At 45.4% G+C, this 22,051-nt stretch overlaps 1 protein-coding gene across 3 annotated transcripts in view; it reads right to left on the bottom strand.

The window, feature by feature from the left end:
* Nucleotides 1–762: 762 nt before the first annotated feature.
* Nucleotides 763–22,051, bottom strand: part of CCDC50 (coiled-coil domain containing 50) — a 42,573-nt gene continuing 21,284 nt past the window's right edge. Inside the window, exons 4-12 of one of the 3 annotated variants that reach the window (XM_085069402.1) lie at nt 19,828–19,918; nt 17,029–17,146; nt 12,702–13,400; nt 11,033–11,139; nt 10,396–10,440; nt 9,757–9,855; nt 8,833–8,915; nt 7,747–7,844; nt 763–6,813 (exon numbers count right to left, since the gene is read on the bottom strand). In XM_085069402.1, the coding sequence (XP_084925528.1) occupies nt 6,794–6,813; nt 7,747–7,844; nt 8,833–8,915; nt 9,757–9,855; nt 10,396–10,440; nt 11,033–11,139; nt 12,702–13,400; nt 17,029–17,146; nt 19,828–19,918 (1,360 nt within the window). In that variant the 3' untranslated portion in view covers nt 763–6,793. The remainder of the gene's footprint in view (nt 6,814–7,746; nt 7,845–8,832; nt 8,916–9,756; nt 9,856–10,395; nt 10,441–11,032; nt 11,140–12,701; nt 13,401–17,028; nt 17,147–19,827; nt 19,919–22,051) is intronic. The other 2 variants (XM_085069403.1, XM_085069404.1) reach the window with 2 other exon arrangements.

Raw genomic sequence — 22,051 nt, 5'->3', positions numbered from 1 at the left:
CTGGCCCTGCTCCCACCACAGCCTAATGCTTCAACAAGTGCCAAGGCTGGCATGAAAGAAGCGTTTCAGAGAAAAGGGACCAACCCAGGCACTCCAGAGGAGAAGCTGCAATAGACTGTGAGTTGGCAGAGCTCTTGGCACTCCTCAGGGCCTTGTTTTTACAACCAGGCTCTTCCACTGCTTGCCATGTCTGTTTTGCTGGCTCCTACTTCCACTCACTGCTAATACCCAAAGGACTGGTGGGAGGTAGAGATGACATCAAGGCACTTGAAGCACTGGGGTAGTGGTGTGGCACAGACCCTAATCCAGCCCAGACCTCAGCTTTGTTGGAGTCAGAGCATTTGTCGTGCAGCCCAACCTCTGGCCCATGGAGGGAAAGCCTGGTGCAGCCTGTGCTGGGGTGCCAAAGGGCTCTCTGCTCCCCTGTGCAGAGAAATGAGTTAATAAACATTTAAGACAGGTTTACAGTCTGGATCCAAGATCCAGAGTTTATATTTTGCAACCTCCTCTTTATTTTAGCATGTTCAGGCACCAGCTGAGTTTGTGACAAGACAATGGGATCAGCTCTGCTCATGTTTGAGCTGCATGTGGCTGCATCCTCAGCTGGTGCCTTTGAAGGCAGCAGCAGTCCCAGGGCATTTACCCTTTTTCCTTCTTGAATTGTCCCACCTCTGTAGGTACAAGTTGTTTGTGGGAATCTTCAGGCAGGCTTTTTGCAAATTTAAAAGCGATGTTAATGAAATGAGAAAGAGCATCCTACGCTTGCAAATAATTACACTGCTTTATTTTTCAGTATCACAGTCTCAGGAAATGAAACAGTCCAGATCTTTTCCAAGATATTACATAGCCTTTTTTCCATCTGTCTGTCCACAAAGTAATCAAATTAAATACAAATTTGTTTGTTTGCTACATCTATTACAGTGGAAGAACGTAATTGTTGGTAGAAGCAGCTAAGCTTCAGGAACAAAGGGTGGAACGAAGTCTTATTTTCCCCTGCTTTTGTGTAACCCACTTAGGTTTCCAGAAAAGCACACAGAGGGACAGAAGGATGTGGTGGGTAACAAAATACAATGGTTTATTGAACAAAATGGGGCAAGGCAATGTTCCCTTTACATTCAATGACAATTCAGGAGTATGAAGCAAAACATGCTATACACACGCACACACACAGACATGATACTTTGGTTAAATGTCATTCAGAAGTTCTATGCCAAACCTGGTGAAATTATGGAGTGAACAGTCAAAAAGAAAACCAAGAATAGGCTTGCATAGACAGATTATTGTCAGTGTGCAATTCATACTTAAGGATTAGCTGTTACAATGCAGGATACACTTGCAGCTCTGAGGAATTTAAGCCTTCTGACTAATTCACCTCATAGCGTGGCTACTATTTAGATTCAACAGGCTGAAAGTTTACCCTGAAGAGCTAAATGAGACAACTGCAGTTATTTATCTGAGGCAATTAGCTATATTGCAGTGCACAGATGCAGCTGGAGACAGACCATGGAGTCTACTTAGAGTGAACACTGATACAGTGGAACTTGTTTACCATGAAGTAGCAAATCCTCATTTCTTGTGCCACTGTCCTCTCTGGGACTCTCCTGAAGAGCCCAAACTGCACAGCGAAGCCTTGCCCTGTGCTACTGACGGGGAGGAGGTGGCTGATATCATCTCCAGCCCAGAAGCTGAGGCTGGACAGCTCCTGACCATGAAACCCATGTCCCACAGCCTGTCCTAGACAGGGCAGTCCAAGTGGCACCTGTGTGCAGCACAGCCACAGATGTGCTAGGGCACACTGAAGGAGTGCAGTACACTGGGATCTCAGCAGGTTTATGCCTGTCCTCTGAGACAAAAAGAAGACAAGCTGCCCCTGATGTGCTTCATGCAAGGGATTATGTCCCACACCCACCTCCCGAAGCAACTGCAAAACTAAGCCCTGAACATCTTGGGAGAGTGGGGCAAAACCAACTGTCCATGGGCTGGGGATGGATCCAGAGCAAACCTCAAAGCCAGCACGATCCTGCTGGGAATCCCTGCTGCAGCATCCACCCTGGCACCACTGCCAGCACAGGACAGCACCGAGCTCAGTCACCCCTCAGGCCATGCTGGGAATTGTGCTCCAGTTCCTATTGCATCCCACCCAGTCCTTCAGTGTCAGAGCTGCCAGGAGGGACAGCAGGAGCCATCTGCTCAGGGACAAACACCCAGCAGGTTGCTCTGTGAAGGAAACAATGAGTTTCATGGACTGGCTGTGCTCAGTGACAAGAGTGTAAACTAAGTAGGGGAATCCTCACACTGTCTCCAAGTGCTCCCCTTTATATATATATAAATTAGCAATCCACAGTTAGTTTGCATACAGGATAATATGAATTAAAATAAAAACCTTGATAATAAAAATATATAATATACACATTGATCAACTGCAATAAACTGAATGAAAACACCAGAATGTAACAGTGGCTGTAATTTGGCACAAAATAAACACAGAGGTCTAGCACTGTAAAAATAACAATCCTTTTTTTTTTCCGTAAGTAGAGAATGTTATCAATCCTGATTCAAATCCTGATAGGTGGGAATGCAGAGATATAAAAATACTGTACATACAAGATCCCTTTTATAGAGAGAAGCAGACTGCAGCATCTGTAACTTCTATCCTTCTTCCCCAAGAGGAGAAATTCAGTGATGAGAATTCATCAATCCCTTAACAGCTGATATTTCCTCACCCCACCAAGTTCAAACCCGTGAAGTTTTTTTTAAAAAATATGAAATCAACCTGTTGGATCTATCCCTGTGATGACAACTGCTTCTTGCTGCAGGCAGCTGTACAGTCCACATTAAGACAGTGTTTCATAGCAAGGTGACTCAGGTCAGCCTGCTGAAGACATCGAGTATCCCTGCGTGTAAGGCACGATCCCTCCAGGTCACCCGACCTCTCTTCTGCAGGCCATTGTGCTTTGGACGGAGGTGAGGAGGTGGTGAGAGCTCTTGCTGCTGAGATGTGCCTACTAGGAAGGTTAGGAAGTGCCAGGATTTCAAGGAGATGAGTTTTCCACGTGGTGCCGGATGCCTTGTTAATGCACAGTCAGAAAGGGATGCAGGACCCAAACAACCTGGGCAGGGGTCCCAGCAAGGCTGCAAAATGCTACTAAATCCAGAGCAAGCCCATAGGCAAAGCTACTGAAACTTGGCAAGAGTAAACAAGTAAAAAAATCAAGGTACTTAAACATTTTTCTGTCATAGGAAAGAAATATTGCTGTGTTTCTTTTTAAAAAGATCGGCTTCACTATGCCTCTTTCCAGGGACACTCATACAAGGTGTTGATTTTGCTTGCTGCCTACAGAAACTGCATCTCCTTGACTCTCAGCAGAACTGTTGCTGCTGAGACCCAAGGGAAGTGGCTCTTTGTTCATCCATTATCTTAACTCTTATTGACTTCAGTGGGACCATGGAACTCCCCTCCAAGTCGTCACTAAATATGCAAGTCCAGTTGCAACCTTTCCATCAGGTGGTCTCTAACCTGTAGGGCTGCATGAGGACCCCAATGTATATCAGATGACAAATTTCTCTGTTCTTACCCTATTTAATCCCTGCTTTCCTTAGCTGCCATTCCTATAATTTCTCTCCCCCTTCTAGCAAAAACTTAGGGCCCTCTTTTTGCAAGGCCTATATAGTAATAATACAGGAAAAACACTTACAAGGGACAGCAAATGAATAAAGGTAGAGAGTAAGAATAAAAAGATAAGAACTAAGGGAGGATACAGGGCAAAACAGCCCATAAAGCATACAGCACTCCCCAAAGGCATCCAAGGAAGCAGCAGCTGCTCCTGGGATCCTGCTCTTGGGCTCTTCTCTCTTGGTGCCATGGCTGGAGAGCTTGACTGGCCAGAGGCCACTAAAGAGATCCTACAGCTCCACAGAGGAGGCACTGAGGTGTTCTTCAGACCCTACCCAGCTTCCAAAGTAAATCAACCACAGTTTTCCTCACATTTCTACTCACTAACATTGAAGCCAACAACTTGGATGCTCCCAAGCATCTCTCCTGAATTAACAGTTTCTTCAAGTGTCAGAGGGTTCAGGGTCTCCCTAACTTCTCTGATTAGTTTAAGACAAAAGTTACACCAGCCAACTGCAGTGCAAGAAAGTCCATCACAGCCAGATACAAAGGCCCATTCTTCTGAGGGGCTGAATTCCTAGTTGGTGATTTCCTCCTGCCTTCTGCAGTCACCAGTTTTCTGCAAGCACAGCCAGTACAAAGCTCAACCATTTTCTGATTTGGTAGGACTTTTCTCCATCCAGTATTCACAAATGCAGCAGGTGGTACAAGAAGCAGTGCCTGGACTAGGGTGTTTGTAAGTGTTAATTCTTAAAACACCACCAGGCATCCATTTCACAACAATAATTATTCTGATGGCAATGGAAGAAAAAAGCCCACAGGGAAAAAAATGGCATTTCCAGCAGTAGAAATTCTGACTGTTACATGAAATACAAAAATAAATTCCTACAAAATAAAACCTTGGTAGATGAGATTGCCACACTCAGCCAAGTTATCAAATAAAAAAGAAAAAGAAAAAAAATAGCACCTATGTTGCTATTTTTCTGGATCCTTTTAAACAACATGAACACTTCTGAATGGACAGAGACAGAACAAGAAGTGGGAACAAGGCAAGGGCAGTAAAATCTAGCTGCTGACTGGGATATTTCCTGAGAAGCAGCAGTAAGCAAGCAAGACCTTGCAAGTCACTTAGGGGCCCACACAGGCAGGTAAGCTCACAGTCTGGAAGCAAGGGTATGCAGGTGGCAGGATTCTGCCCATACACAAAGTCCTACATGGCAAGGTTTTTGGTTCATGTATCCCTGGAGCAGAGATCTATCAGGGGTTATGTGGTTCTTCACAGGTACTGAACTGCTGCCAACGGGCCAGTGGGGGTAGGAGATGGAAGTTTCTTGAGTTGTTGGTCAAGGCAAGACATGGGTTTGTGATGTGGTATTAAGCTTGCCCCTGCAACTTATGTGGAAAAGGAGTTGCTCTGTCTTCCCAGTGATTTGGCCCAGTAACTTCCCTGGCCAAGGACAACAGCCAGGGGTAAAGCCTTACAGCTGCCTCAGGGCTTGAGTTGAGTACTGGAGAAACAGCAGCCAGCCATGCTCTCCTCCTGTTTCCTAGAGGTGCTCCCTCCCCACAAAGCTCCAGAGAGCTGCCAAGGCCCCTTTCCCAGGCAGATCAGTGGGGAGGACAAGTCCATGTTTCCATGGCCCAGGCACACTGCCTCCCCTCCTCTGCAGAGGCAGAACTGCAGCTGCCAGGGATGACAGAGAGTGTGATGAGACAGACTCAGTGCTGGCACTAAGGAAGTTGGGCTGCAGGGGCAAGGCAGTAAAGCTCACTGCCATGAACTGGGCTGGCCCATGACTAACCAGCCTGCCCTGGCTGAACAGACTCCAAGCCAGTGTCCAGATGTTTAGCTTCGTAGTTGAAAAATACACCTTGAAAATAATGGCCAAAAAATTACTAAAAAGACAAAAGAATTGAAATTAGAGGAGTCCAAGGGAAAAGGCTACTTTTCTGTGCAAGAGAAAAATTATTTTCAAAGAGTGGAGGGAAAACAAGCCAGGAGGGAATCACTGCATGGGAAAATCTATACAAACAAACCTGCAGACCCTGCTACACCCTAGAGAGCATGATTTTATTATTCCTGACTGGAGTCTGCCTGGGGTGCTGGATGGAGCAGTGGAGAGGGAAAGCAGTCAGTACAGAGATGGTGTGGACTGTTCAGCACTCCATGTCTGTCTCAGGTTGCCTGTAACTGTAGATTTTGAATTTGATGCTCAATGCCTCCCTCATTCAGTCCCATGTTTACAAGACATACCCAAATTCAGAAACAAGTTACTCTACTCAAGTGCATCAGCAACTGAGCTAGAAGTTACAGGAGATCCTGCTTGGCTTCAGTGAAATTCCTTGGCTTCTACCACACTGAAGCTCAAAGCAGGTGACCACAAAGGTCCCTTCAGACATATAGATCTGTTTGTGTGAGCCTTCCCAAGCCACAGCTCACAGCTTCTTGAACTCCCTAGCAAACCTTAAAAGTCATGCACACAAGGTCTAATTTCAGTTGAAATTGTCTTTCCTTTTAACTGTTCTATCCTACATCCTGGAGCTAAATACCTACACACACTCTATTCACATTGTTGGAAACCCTAAAAAGGAATACAGCAGTTAAAAAATTCTGTTTCATAAGCAATTTCTTCCTCACCAGTCCCTGGGTTTGGCTTTTGCTGGTATATGTTTGAAATCTCTCCTTCCTGCAAGCTCATATGACTGTCAGGTTGGCTCAGCTGTCCTATCCAACACATTTCCTCTTATAACTCTCTTTGCTAAGTTATCCCAATACAGAAAGGAGTTGTACTTCTGACATTCTGCTGCATTGCCATAACCCAACTCATTTCTTCAATTTTCCTCCATTGTACATGCATCTCAATTTGTCCTATTTGTCAAGGCTCCAACCAAAGCTTAAAAATAACAGGAAAGCCTCAAAAGAATGCACGAAGGAGCTGTTGAGCCAGCTGGTTGATCTGCACAGCTCAGTGGCAGCTAGATTATACTGCACTGCTCAAGTCATCACAGATGAGTAAGAAATGGAAACGAGTAATTTTCCTTAATACGATGACACTTAAAGAGATGATCCTGGGAGTGGAGGGTGGGCCTCCCATCAGGTCAGGAATTGAGAAAGTTGCCTGGCAATTCCAGTAATGTTTGCTACAGAAGAGTCAGTGCCAAAGCAAAGGCCAACACAGTTTACTGCTTCCTACGGGAACCTGGAAAACAAAACAGAAAGGAAACAATCTGTGAGGCTAGATCCTGGGGAAAAATTACTACCTGCACTCATATTAGTCAAAGACCAAAATGGGAACAATATGTTACATTAGTCAAGCAAAAGGAAAGACAGATCCACAAGACAGGCAGACATGCATTTCTTCTAGGGCATGAATGGTGCTGCAGACCCATTGCACAGTCCCACAAAAGCAAACAGACCCAATAAAATGCCATCAACTTTCCAGCTTACTTGATGAAGACACAACAGAAGTTAACCAAACTTTAAATTTTGGAAAGGAAAGTGTCCACATTTAAATCTCAATAGTGGAGCTGGAAGAAATCTGAGATTGAGTTAAACTCAGACTGCCCCTTTCCTTCCCCAGAGGCCCTGTAGATAACTCAGACAATGGGCATTCAGATTTAAAACAACTGCAGGGGCCACCTTACCCACACTGCTCTGTGTCAAGTGATTTGAGGAAACAAACCAACAAAGCAGTGCTGAGATGCTATAGAGACAAAACTAGCCTGCTCTCAGGTCACGTTTCTGTCTGATCATCCCATCTGCTTGCCAGACAGGTGATACTGTGAGGTTCTGTCTTGTATTGGATTGTTTGATACTAGTGAGTCACCTAAAATCCATCATAATATTGTCTTCATGTCATTTCTCCATCATCTGCTACCTGGATTTACAGTCATTCATCTTTAAGAGATCACAGACAACTTGCAGACAGAACCTTGACAAATTCCAGGCAAACAATTCAGTTTTTCAGTCTCTCAGCCTGCAACGTGCTCATCAAGTCCAACCCAAACACTGCACAGCATCACCTGCCTGCTGGAGCACTAATCCCCACTCCTCTTCTCTATTCACATCACTTTCAAGCTCTCTGTCCCCCGCAGGCTGCTTGTGTGAGGAAAACAGCTGACAATAATCCTACCTTTAGGAGAGTGCTCAGGTCTGGGGATCTGGCGCAAGGGGCTGGGCTGGCTCGTGTAATACCGAGGGTGCTCAAAGTCATCCAGGGGAGGCTGTGACCTGCCAAGCACAGTGCAAAAGGAGTGTTGGCAAATAACAAAAAGGTACAACAGTGTAGCAAGAGAACATCTCAGCTGTCTGGTCTGTTACTGGCTGTTTGATGCAAACCCTCCCTGGCCCAGACCTTCAGCCTGCAAAACAGCTCCTCTGAGCACAGCCCGTTACTGTTTCTGCAGTGAGACATGCAGAGTATTTATTGCTTCTCATAGACCTCTTTCACTTAATAATGGTTTAAGTTGTCAGTAAATAAAGAATTTCCATTATGAAGTTTGCTGCAAACCTCACTTAAACAAGCAGCATTTTAAAGTGGGTAATGCTTCCACTTTTCCCCCTGAGCATTTTAATATGATCTCTCTCAGTCTCCACCTGCACAGCCCATTTGTTGTTTCTTTTGCAAATTCAACAAGAACTTCTAGGTTCCTTCCTGGAATGGAAATCAAAGCCTCTGGGGTCACTTCCAGGGTTCAGCCCCTCATGAAGGGCATTGAGCCAGAGTACCAAGTGATTCAGAAGCAGCACTGGGCTGCAGCACATTCCCAGTTTGGGATGAGGCACCCCAAAGCACAATTCTCTTGCTTGTAGGGAGGTGTCCACATGAAGCAGTGGGAGCTGTGTACAGGGCTTAACTGGAGCAAGGACCCAAGGGAGCAGCTGTGCAAATGCATGGTGATTACTCCTTCCCGCCCAGAGATGGCATGTGGTTTCACATCCCCAGAAGCTGTTTAACTCTCTCAATGTTTCTCTGCCATTTAACAAATGTCACTGCATAAGCTCATCAATCTCTGTCAGCACTGGGCATGGCGACTAATATGGACAAGTGCCACGAGCACAGTGAGTGACGCATGTCACCAAACAGCTCACGAGTTCTGTGTCTCCATTGCTCTGCTGTCCGCCAAGTCCCCTGTGGGTGGGTCAGCCTGGTCATCTCACAACTCCTCCTAAGCTTCCCAGTTGCATTCCCCATTCTTGCCTGCCAGTTCAAGCTCACCTTGAAGACCTGTCACTTCTGTGTCGCTGAGTTTCAGGCCCTTCTCTTGACCTTGAGCGTGTGGACTCGCCTGCATCAGGCTGCTGGGAAGAAGGGAAATCAGCTCATCTGTGTGCCTTGCAAGATACCAGCAAATACACTGGGGCTGCATGGCTCCAAACAGTCCTTTCATGCTTGGTTTTCACCCACAATTAACTACAGCCAGGCATGCAAATGTCAGCATCAGGATTCATTTCCAGTAAACAAAAGCCAGCCTTACTGAGCCAAACTCAATTTTTGCACTAAATACGTGACAGCGCCAAAGGACCATTCCAAAGCTGGGGTAGAACACAGTCTGTGTGAAATGTGTGCACAAGGCTGGGCTGAGCAGGAAGGACCAGCTGCAGGCAGCTGTGCTCCTGCAACCACTGAAACTCAGCAAGGAGGCTGAAAACACCTGAGTTGCCTCCATCTGGCTCCAAGTTTAACACCACATCCCCTTTAGCACCTTAGCAGTGCTGACCATAAAATCTGTTTCCTATCCCCTTCCATGGTGGCCAGCCAAGCCTCTCAGGTATTACTCCCACAAAAACCCAGGCATGATAGACTTCTGACTTTCTTACACAGCCAAGTATAAGGCAGAGTGAAGGTCCTGCACCAGTGCTTCAGGGACTCACAGTGCTTCAGGGAGTCCACAGGGTGCTGTGACATCCAGTGCCATCCTCCAAGGCCAGAGCCCAAGGACTACCTTGCTTGAGGCTGAAGCCAAAAGAATCTAATCAAGGAGGTGGCTCCAAAAGGTTCGGGAAGTGGATGAATAACAGACAGCAAGACCCTTTAGATGTATCACCACCTTTTGCTCTCATCACACACACTCACCGCCCTCTGGAAATGGGAATAACATTATAGCACCTTATCTGTGGTGCCTCCTGAAGCTTGGCATACCTTCCAATCTTGATCATGCCTCCTCTTTTCAAGGGAAGACTTTTCTCTTTCTTTCCTTAAAGCCTTTTTCTCCTCAGCCATCAAGAGCCGAGCAATTTCCTAGAAGGGAAATACAGACTCTGTCAGACAATTTTACTGCTCTTGTGGGTTTGAGTTATTCAAACCCTTTCCCATGGGCAGCTGCTGAATGGGGAGGGTGTAAGTCCAGGATTTCACCCATCTGTGATCAGAAATCAAGGGAGAGGACAAAATTAAGGCTGGTGACATGCAGCATGCCCAGTAGCTCCCTGATTTTCCAGAACTGCATTTGCAGAACCTTTCTGCCCTCCATCCCTTTCCCTTAGAGGGGCTGGTGGTTCATCTCACAACACCTTGGATAGCCTCCCACAGGGCTCAGTTACAAGATATGCTCTTAGAGAATCATGAACTTCCTTTGTTATGGTTGCAACATGCAATGCAACTCCCTGCTTGGCCAGTCTGAGCATATACATGAAACCCATGTGGGAGAAAATCCCACTGGAGCCCCAAGCTTCCCCTAACAAGGAGAGAAATTAACAACTAGAGGGTCAGAGGAGACAAGGGGTGTTAAGGAGCTTCTGTAAGTAAAGGAATTCTGCAAGCCTTTGACTTGTTGCTCACCTCATCTTGGGCTACTTGAGCTGCCTTCTGATCTTCTTCATTAGCCTGAGGGGAAAAAAAAAGGGGGAAGGAAAAACAGAGACAAAAAAGTAACATCTCTGAATTATTCATGTTTATTAACCAACTGGGCAGGGCAAGTAGGTGTTCATACAAATACACCATCCTCCTCTCCAAATACACTTAGCTACCTCAATACTTACCTCACAACTCAACACCAAACTGCCACTTCAGCTTCTCAGCTGAATTTTCCTCTCATATATCTGCCAGGCCACACCCCAATGCATTTCCCACTCTGCTGCCCTCTCTCTCAAAGATGGGCACTGGCCTGTCTCACTTGTGAGCTGGTCACACTTGACTACAGGCCATCTTTACCTGCCTGTAAACATTAATTTAATACCACTCTGCTTCAATACTTTAATTTTGAGGTATTTACTTCAAAAAATACAGTTTTACCAGCTGGAAGCCAGCTGTCACTCCATATTCATGTGTACAGAAGACAAAGGTAATTAGCAGAACGCACAGGAGCAACACCTTAGGTCTTATAGTCACTCTCATATACCAAAGATTTACAAGTAAAAGTTGTCATTGCCGGCTGCCTTAGTTCCTTTGAGTTGACCAATGCATCCTTTCTACTCACCAGGAGCTCTTCCTCCTGCAGCTTCCGAGCAATCTCTGCATCAGACAACTCCTGTTCCATTCGGGGTCCATCATACATGGCTTGTTTCATTCCCCTCAAATTAGTGCCTACAAAATTGTGAGAGAAAACGATCAATTCAGCCATTCTCCAAATGCTTTGGTGAGGAGATGCCCACCCTCTCCTCAGCCACCTGCAAACCTCTCACTCAAGAGAACAAAAGATCACCAAAGTGGACTTGCCACACTGCTGGTTTCAGAGCACCTTTAGCTGAGGTGCAGCACACACCTTAGGGAGGTTTCTCTAAGCACACAGAAATATCTGACACACCACATCTTAGATAAGAAATGCAACTCCATGGCAGAACAGACCACGTCACTTGAAGCAGTCTTTGGTGACAGCAGTGATAGCAAAGGAATTGTAATCTGTCACTCTCTGCATTGATACAGATACATTGGCAAAACTGGGCAGCAGAGAGCAGCCCAACATTTGATATGAGCACAGCAGAGTCTGAACACACTGCTGGAGCAGCATGGCCTGCAATGGTTGTCTGGGACAGGCTTACATGAGTTTTCAGACAATTTCTTCCTTGGGATGACCCACAAATTTTACAATTCAATGAGAAAACAGACAAGTAAGCATTTTTGAAGTTCATATAATGTTCAGTTCTTGCTTTGAGTAGAGAGTTTTGTTATTTTAAAGCTAAACCTGATTAACACCTTCTACTTCCCCAAGGAAAGCATTTGTTGATAATTGTCCCAGTACCTCCAGAGACAGACACACATTATCATCCTCACCTTATCCATGTGAAGATCAGTCAGATGGCTTAAAGCATAAGCTGCCCCACACTTTAACAGACATAGATCCAAGTCTCTAAACTCCTACTTTCACTAGGTCACCCCTACTTCCACTGTGGCTTTAAAGGTAGAAAAATGGATCTGGATCCTTAAAGCCCCCAGCACCCATGTGCTGTTTAACAAGAACTACACAGGTACACATTTCCCAGAAAATTCCAGTTGTACAGAATTTGGCAAAAAAACCCACCTTACAAATATAACCCAGCAGGATGCCCAGCGCCACTAGTGAACTTTGCCCAAAGTGAGTTAATTAAGTTGCCAGCAGGGTTTTCAATAAGAAGTGGATGATAACTGCTGGGTTTTTTAGTGCTTAAGGGAAGTGTCCTCACTTACTGTCCTGCATCTCAACTCAACAAAATACAACCATAATCTAGCATTCAGGGTTTTGTTACTCTTTTTTCTCTGGTACAAGGAGACCTCTGCACAAACTGTTAATGCAAATCATTAAACAAAAGCTGGGTGTTGGTTGGTTGGGTTTTTTGTGGGGCTTTCTTTGGGGGTGGTGTTTGAGGTTTTTTTTGGTGGGAGGGAGGAATTTGTTTTGTTAAATCACAGGATACCAAGGGCACCATTTCCAACAATACCTTCTTACTCATCCTCTCCAACATGGAACAACAGGACATAAACAGAGCAAGAACATTACTGGATAAGAAGAATCCTGCTAAATCAGGAAGAAACCTGGGCAAGATTCACTGTGTGCACATCACAGGTAGATACTGGAGAGAAGCATCTTCCAAGGAAGCAACACATCTCAGCCATCAGTATGGGGCACACAAAGGTCATCCCCACACACACCTTCCCCATCACTTGGTTACCTGGGTCTCGCTGGCAGCCTCCAACCTTCCCCTGGCTCACAGCATGAGGGGAGGGGGAGTGTCTCCTGTGTCCTGCCCTTTTGTAGGCTCTTGCCTCACCCCTCCTATGGTCATCTCTAGATTCAGCATCATGGAGCCTCTCATCCTGTGCCATCCTGTGTGCCGAGTGGCCCTGATGGCGAGATTTGTGTTTCTCGGGGTGCTGTCGGCCACCCCGATGCCAGCTCTCCTGCTCCGCCTCCAGCTCCATCTCCAGAAGGGGAAGGTGCTTTTCTCTGTCTTGCCTTGGTGGCTTTCTGCTGTGCCGTGCTTCCTCTGCGAGTCCATGCTCTGACTCCAGCTCAAGACGGCGAGGAGACCTCTCAGTCTCCCTGCCAGCTGTTCTCCTGTCCCACGGCTCCCAGCTGTTGCTGTGATTGTAGGCACGATGCTCAGTCTCTCTTTCCAGGTCAAGGCTGGGATGTCTCCTGGACCTTCCCTGGCTGGCTGGCTTCCACTCCTGCTGATGGCCACTGCTGGCCTCCCTCAGCTGAGGGGACCTCCGATGGCCCTCCGAGGTGGAGTGCCCATGTTTGGGGGCACTGCTGGGCACAGGCGACGGGGGTCCTCGGTGCTCTCTCTGCTGATTCCTGCCCCTGCCATGTCTGTGTGCTCTGGGAGGGTCACAAATGTGCTCTCTGGGGTCACCCCAGGGCTGCTCTGAGCAATGGGGGGACAAACAAGGAGCGGGTTAGTGGTGCAGGGGTTAATGGGGCTTCGAGGCCAGACTCCCGGCAGGCAGATAAGGGAGCTTGATACAAGGTGCTGAAAATGCAGGCAAGGCATGGCGAAAAGAAGAATAATAACAGGGACAGATAAGGCTTGCAGGATACAACAGGGGCCAGAGTGAACTGGCAGCCTGGCTAGCAGGGCAGCAGAGGAGGCAACAAGGCTGGAGCAGAAAGCACAGGTCCAACCCAAAGGTGTCTGAGCACTTCCTAGACAAGGACAAGTCAATATGGAGACAAATTATTTTTAATTATGCCACTGGGGCTGAAGAACAGCCAAGAGAGTAGCTCAGTTCATCTCCTGATGACACATCACTGCTGCAGGATCCTGAAACCACCTGAGAAAGGCTTGAAAAGAAGGGCCCAAGATGCAGGAAAGGTGGGAGACAAGGGAGGATGTAAGGCCAGGAGGGGCCAAGCAGAGGTCAGGTTGCACCCTGGTTTATAAGCCCAGGTGCCTTGCCCCAGCTTCAGGAACAAGGTTTTTCATCAGGAAAAAAGTTTCACCTAACTGGAAGAAAGGCCCACCTAAAGCAGAAAGAAGGGAAAGAAGGCCCACCTAAAGAAGGGAACAGGTAGGATGGGATATTTTTTCTTTAAAAGCAAGCACAGGATAGCTGCAGCATCCAAACATCCTCCACCACAGACTGTCACGTATCTTTTGCAGACCCACAAGTTTCAGGGCCTGCACTTATTCATTGTCTAAAAAGAAGTTTCAGCTCTGAATGCAGAGATGGTTATGGATGGAAACTTTAGGGCAGAATAAGACTTCACAAAACCCAGGCTCCTGACCTCAGTATTGTAGCTAGAAAAGCTGCTTACTTGGCATTTTGGTGGGGTTATTTCCTCTGTGCTTTCCAGAAAGCAGGTAGAAATTTTCTCTGCTTTTAGTTTCAGTAATAAACCTGAAACAGCTAAAAGGATGCAGCAGTCTGCCTGCATGCAACCTACTAATTGATTTATTTTTTCAACCAACCTATTTGCTAAGAAAAATCATTGCACTGAGTGAACTATTATCTCTCTACAGTAGCTTTCAAAATGAAAAAATGCCTTGAAGCAGAGATTGATTTGAAACAGAGTTACACACACAACCCCCCGCCAAAAAAACCCAGCAGCAGCAGACTCTCCTCCTGAACTGTTCTGAGTTTGTTTTAGAGTAGCTCAAAATATTTAGAATAGATTTCACTGCACATGAAATGCATTCTGCTTTAATAAATAGCTCTATCTCAGTTACAATCCATCTAGATTTCAGAGTGAGAAAAACAAACCTTACACCAAAACTGAATGTTCCCTTTGAGTCATTCTATTCAGAAAAAACTTTTTCAGAGCCAGCAAAAATAGAGCCTACAGAAAATCCACCTTGAAAACAAGTCTGTGTGACTTTTATCCAGAATAAGTGTATTTTTAAAACTCCAAGAACTGTAACAGGAACTGCTGTGGTTACTCTTTAACTGGTTGGGTTTCTTCTGTTCAGTTTTAGATCATTCATATGATTTACAGAAAACAAATCCCCAATAAAACAATCTAAGTGACTTACTGAACAACAGAGACCAGAGTCTGAAAGCAAGAGCCAGTTTTTGAACAATACTCACAAGGGTCTAAAAATTAATTCAATTTTGTCATTAAAAAAGCTCAATAAATACAACAGCAGAGAGCAGGAGAACACAAAAGAGCAAAGTGTGGCTGTGCTGGGAAAGGATTGCTGCAGGTAACACAACCATGCCAGACAACCCAAGCAGAAGCCTTGTTTTTGGGGTATCTCAGAATAATTCATCAGCAGGTGCGGGTGCCTGTGACACTTTCCAAAGGGGCCATGTAAACACTCTTTAGAACCTCTCTGAAGCAGCAACTGACTGAGCGAATATAAAAATGTTTTTCATGGCACAGACACTTCTGGGAGGAACTCTGCCTTTTTTCATGTTTATTTTTCCACTTTTAAAGAGCTCAGATTCCTTTGGAGCAATAGGCCTAATCCACATTCCTCATGGATGTAGATAAATTTTAATTCAGTCTCAAGCAACAAACCCCCCCTCAAAACCCCCCACCAAAACAACATTTAAAAAAAACCCTAAAGAAAGCAAGGGCTTTTTATTTGCTTCAGTTCACAGCTAATGAGGACAATATGAATCAAAGCTGCTGAAGCCTAATCAACTGGTGCTCAAGTAATTAAGAAGTTCCAGACCAACAAGCCAGATGATCCAGGCATTAAAATCCACTCCAGTCCTTTATAGCTTTTAAGATCAAGAGCAGCATTACTATGAGTGGTCAGGAAAACACCTTCTACCTCACCTTCAAAATTATGGATTATTGCAGGATGAAAACTTAGACCCACAAGATACCCTGCTCACCAAATCCACACCACAGTCTCACTTCAGAAGGTCACAGGCTTTTGATAGCTGATTTGTTATAAAAATCCATCCTGTCCTACCATCTCTGCATGCACAATGTTACCTATATTTTTTCAGAGACTTCTCTCATTTAATTCTCAAAACCTGAAGTATAGGTTGGCAATAAGACTCCAAGATAAAATTTTCCCAGATTTGTACATGTAGCAGAACTTGTGGTCATGAGATTTCCACTTGGTTACTGTTTTGCACTTTTGAACTTTGTGCTTTGTAGTTTCTTGGCTATCTTTGAACTTCTTCCAAATTGAAACTAAAATACTTTGTGTAAGTTCAAATGAGAGCCTTTAAAACTGCCAATGGCATTGATGTTAAAATGAGAAATGAGGTTTGATCTTCAACTTCACAATCTGTTAATCAAAAGCAACCCATCTTCCCCACCACATTTCTGAAGAAAGAACACAGAAACCACCACCAGTGCACAGCAAAGCCATCCCCAGATTGCTCCATAATTAAACACACCCTGATTCTCTCCTCCCAGTTTAAGGAAGGTCTGTATTCAATCACAAAAGCTGACCAAAAGGAAGCAATAAAGAGCTGTGGATCAAATAATTTCCAGACTGTACAGTCCCAGATGATAATCACAGCAGAGACATTCTGTGGAGATGACCTTGTTCTTCAGTAAGTCATTCAAGGCAGTTGTGCTAATTTTACAGCTTGGGTACATACCTGCAAGGAGCTATTTTTGAAACACAGCTCCATGAACCAGCATTGATTCCTTCATGTAGCTGTGCCAGCATCACAAACAAGCACATGGAACAGCTTATCTCCAAATGCAAGCATGGAATTGCACCAGCATTTCTCCCCCACGCTCTCGGTGTCATACAGCAAGAACTGCCTCATCAGCCACTGTTTTCTTCCACAAGCACTTTTAATATATGCATGTGTGGCTGTACTTGCACATACACACCCCACACACCCTATCCCTGCCCTTTAGGCCACCTTCAAGGGCAATACAAAATATTAAATTGTTTTCTCAGCTTTTTTTTTTCTTTAACCAAATATTTCCCAATTACAAAATAATTGGATTCTGATCCTAATGTAAGGCTACAGTGCTAAATTCAGGACTGTAGCACAAGGGAAGTTTCCCAACCAGAATTTTCAGACCACCAGGTTTCACCTGCCATGGTCTTGACCTTCTATCTTGCAATAACATACCTCCATTTTCTGCATAATAGCTCTCTTCATAGCCTGGGTGTCCCTGGGACTCTGGGTAGTGCTTCTTGCGCTTTTTTTCTTCCTGCAATTCTTTCTGTTGGAGGAGACGGGCAATATCCTACAGAGATAGAAGAAAACAGACATTAAATCACCACTAAAAAGTATCTCCAGATTCTTTTATTCAAGTTCTTAATTCAGTTATTAAAATTCTCTAAAAAAGAAAGGTTTAATTTTTCAGACACAGCAACAACAGTTACTAAGATTCAACCCCTGGACTGGATGAGGCTTTCAAATTAGTGGATGACACAAGGGACCATCTCAGCAACCACTATTCAACCTCACCCAGGCCCAGCACTGAGATTCCAACCCCATGGCAGACTCACAGGTTCCTGCTCCTGCTGCACACGAGCTTGCTAAGCCCTAATGGGCAAAGCAGGGCAGAAGTGACTGCGTGTGCAACCTCAGGCTTTCAGCAAGGATTTGGAAGTCACAGAAGTGCACATCCACTTACAGGAGAGGGCTGGATCTCCCCCTGCACTCTGCCAGGGAAAGAAAAATACACAGGCAAAGGCTGTGTCCAGCTAAAGGCACTTCTGACTGGAAGGAGTTCCCAGAGCAAACCATGAACTCAGTTCACACTGGCTGTAATTTGCAGGGACTATAGGATGCCAGGCAGGGAAATGCATCAGTTTGACAGACAGACTAGAAGGGAAAGAAAATCGAAAGGACATTAGGAAGAGCAAACTAGGCACAAGGCAGGAGCACAGCACTGCAGCCGTTTGTCTTCTGTCACAGTTTTGGTAGAAATGCCAAAGAGAAGAGCACTCCATTTTCCTAATTGGTTTTCCTTTGAGATGACTAATGGATCAACAAGGCCCAGGAAACGCAAACAGCTCCCTGGGGTTTGCTCCTCTGAGGCCCTGTGAGTCAGGGGAGCCAGTCTGGAGCTCAGGAGCAAAGCTAGGAGATACCAGCAGGGCATGCTGCCCCCTTGGATGCTATTCATTTAAGCCTTCCTAATCCTCAGGACCTTTAGAGCCATGCACATAGAATGGACACTGCAGGCAGGAAAGGCATGGCTGAAATGCAAACTAAGAGTCAACACCCCTCAGAGCAAAGCCAGCACTGGAGAACATTGGATGGCTGCTCAAGTACAAACTTATTTCAGGATTCAGATAAGGTCTGCTCTGGAACCAGCTTTGTGAAGAATCAGGGGATGCCACAGGCTCTTTCCAAAAAACAAAAAAACCCCCAAAAATAAAAAAAAAAACAACCAAAATTAAAACAAAACAAAAAAGAAAAAACAAAACCAAAACAAAAAACCTCCACAAACTCTTTCCCCTGACAAGGTTAACCTCTTCTAGTGAGTACAGTAAGTCTATAAATATATGAGCTTAAGCACATTATCTCCAGGACTGAGACAGCTCAGGACTTGCAAATCCACACAAACCACTTCTTACAAACAGGATTCATAAGCAGGCAGGGCAGGCAGGCTTAGTGCTTCATTTTGAAACCTTGCACTCTAGAAAGGATCTGCCTCTGTCCTCAGCTTCATTTCAGCCACACTTGGGAACTTCCCACGTACCAGCAGGAAGAGAAAGGATATTTATGGCTTCTCCTTGCTTTATGCCACAGTCAGCTGAAGTGCCCAACTGCACAAGATGGGCAGCAGGTTGGTGTGACAAGTGGCAAGGACCTGCTGGCAGACTGCTGACATCCCTGCAGTACTCTACATAAAGCAGGAAGGAAAGGGGCAATTCCCCAAGTCAACATTAGCTTTGCATCTCCTTCACCTTCCTGATAAAAATAAGACAGATTGCTGCTACCTCTTGAGCACAAATCCTGTAGCCAAAGTGTTCCTCCCACCCACAAGCTCCTCTTAGAAGCCAAGCCCTTCCCATCTGCTTGGGCAGCCTTTCAGAACTTGCTTGGAATTAATGGTAGGAGACAAAAATGAAGTCTTGCAAAAAAAATCGAATGCATCTGTCAGGTAAGGGCAGATTCTTATTTCAGGCTCTTCCAGGAAACACAGCCTTGTCTTCAAGCTCTTCCTACACAGAAAATGCCACCAGGTGCCTCTTGAACATCTTGAGACTACTCAGACTTCTCAGGAAACCATCTGTAATCAAAAATGGGGACATACTACAGGCTCACACAGATGCTCCTCTACTCTGTGGGAAAACTCAATCTGACAGGCTGACCCAATAAGGTGACCAACAAACCAAATCCTTCATGCACTATGAACAAACCACACTGTCCACTCTCAAGCAACAGCATCAGAGCAACATTCTGAAGTCACAAAAGGAATTTGCTAATAAGAAATTGTAACAGGGTGCTCAGGCTCTGAAAGACTAAATTGAAGAACAGAGAAGACAGAAACAGATGGCTGGGCTGAGTGTCCTGCTGAAATCTTTGCATCAAAAACAAAGAAGTCACAGCACAGGATTCTCCCAAGAGCAGTATCTGTCTTGCATTTGAGAAAGCAAGCAGGTCTCAGAGTGTATAAACAATTACAACTTCCTACAGCAGGGCAATAAACACCTCAGCAAGACTTACCTATTATTTGCCCTCTTCATTAGCAAGGCCACTGCCATCAACAACACTTATGACCCCTGAGTGTGAGGACTATGACTGGATCTTATTCCTGTAACAGGACTCCCCAAATCTCTGTGCATAGACATCTGTCAGGACAAGGACTGCCACCATGCAAGCCAACTCCTGTGGCTAGTGGCCAAGGAATGTCTGCCCTGAAAGGGCTGCTACAAATAGCCCTGCCATCCCTGCTGCTTTTAAGGTTACCTCGTCTTTTTCCTCTTGCCTGCGGCGCTCCTCCGCTTCAAACGCGAGCTTCACTTGGATTTCCTGAGCAATCTCGCAGTCCTGTCGTTCCCTAGAAGGCAAGGAGACAGGGATGATAGGCAGCTGAAGTCACAGGCATCAGTCAGCCTGGAGAAAGGGATAAAAGAGCTAAAAAAGTCCACCTGATTTACACAAAAGAATTATTACTCAGTGTTAGTGCAGAGCTATGAATCCTCACCAGGGACCAGGACTCCCTGTACTTACTGGCAGCCAGATTTAGAAAATACGTCCCAAAACATCCACAGAGTACAAAGCAAAAGAGATTCATGGGCAGATTGCTAAGAAAGGAGGCAGGTACCACAAACTAGGGCAAGCCAAGGCAGTGCTCAGGAGTCTGCAAACAACCTAATTGTGCTGAGTTTTTGCACATGTGCTATCAAAGGAGGGGTTCAGGGGTACGGTTAACGCAGGCATTTATGGAAAGTGGTTTTCACATGTGAGCCAAGGAGAAGAAAGTGCAGGAATATGGTACACAGACCAAGTGGAGGCTGGAGGTGGCAGTTCAGTAATGAATGAGAAATGCTACTGAGACACAAAAGCAGGACCAGTGCCAAGAGGCAAGGGAGCAGCATGTCAAAACAAGGGGGAGGGCTGCACTGCCACAGTGGCAGTGTGCTTGCAGGGACTCAAGGCTGCATTAAGTGGGGAGAGATCAGAGAAATTGAGACATGAGAGTTCTGGCTGTGCAGACAGACCAAGAAGGCTGGAAAGCATGTGCAAGAACAGTACCACACTCAGCTGCATGCTCCAATTTACAACAAACAGGCTGGAACAATGGCCAAGGATTCCTCACGGCAATTCAGAAAAGGGCTGGGGGATTTGAGAAGATTAAAAGCTCTCTCTTTCAGCACTGTTGATATTGAACTAAAGACCAGCTCTAAACAGGTCAGAAAAGTCAATCCCTGCAATTGCAGCTACTGAAAGGTAAGGCATAGGAGGTGAATAGCTAGGAGCTGCAACAAGCAGAGCCTGCTTTATTAGAATACAATTGTTTGAAGAATACACTGACAATGATCAGATGAGATAAGGTGATGAGAAGACTACAAAGAATATGTTATGGAAGATAAGCAAATAATTGAAGCAGGCTGAGCTATGTCAAAGCTGTGCTATGTGGGCTGGAGTGACTAGTTCTAGGTTTGAGCAAGAATCTGGGCATAAATGACCTAGTGAATCAAAAGGCAAAGGACTGGGAGAGACTCTAGGGCATGAGAAGAGGAAGTTAAAACACTTTTAAGTGCAGACAAGCACTTTTTGTTGCAAAACCAAGAAATGTGTCATGGCTGAAGCAGCCAGTGGCACAACAGAGCCTTCTTTTACAGAAAGTGAAGAAGAATGACAGAAGCAGAAAGGGTGGATATGTGGCAAAGATGGAGAGGAAGGACATTGCAACAAGAGGGTTTAGAGGACAAATGTCACTGAGAAACAACTCATTTGTCAGAGGCAACAAAAAGGCATACACAGCAGGAAGGAAAAGAAGATCATTTTTGTCAACAGCTCCTTGGAAGCACACCTGCAATCAGGCTGGAGTCATCAATAGGTCAAACATCTTATGACACCAGTTTCTTTCATCCAGGTAATAAAACCTAGCAATTTTTGCGTGTGCCTGTGTGTGTTTCATTTGACTCTGGGGAAAGATCTATTCAAAGCCATGAGAGTTCACACAGCAGCAAATCTAGTTCTTGAACCTGCTTTATAAAAAAGGACCTTGGCAAACCTGGCAGCAGCAGAGCACCGCAGCTCCCAGCAAAACAATAGATGAATAAGCAAATCCTAGGGAGCAGGCTGTCAGTGAGCCTGGTAGTGGATCCCTTACAACCCCAGGCTCTGAGGACATGAAACCAGGTAGAAAATAAGTTAGAAAGGTCAGACACATCAAGGCATTGCACGTCTCCAGTTCCCCTGGCACCTGTGAGAAGAGCTAAGGTGCCAAGTTCATCAGCACAAACTGACTTGCTAAATGCTTAAAATACATCCTATTGCAGACAAGCAGGCCAGAAAAACAACTAATCATCTTTCACAGCCAAGGCAACAAGGTCATTGCCTCTCTGCTCGCAGCAAAGAACACCAGAAGCTACGCACACACAGAAGCATTTTCTTGTTCCTGATGACACATCTTGGAATATATCATATCAATTCCTAAAAACTGAACAGCCACACAGGATTA

The sequence above is a fragment of the Lichenostomus cassidix genome, chromosome 9, assembly GCF_008360975.1.
Source record: "Lichenostomus cassidix isolate B80296 chromosome 9, HeHo_3.0, whole genome shotgun sequence".
NCBI classification, from domain to species: domain Eukaryota; kingdom Metazoa; phylum Chordata; class Aves; order Passeriformes; family Meliphagidae; genus Lichenostomus; species Lichenostomus cassidix.
The sequence above is the reverse complement of the archived record's forward strand: the minus strand, read 5'-3'. Positions and strand labels throughout refer to the sequence as shown.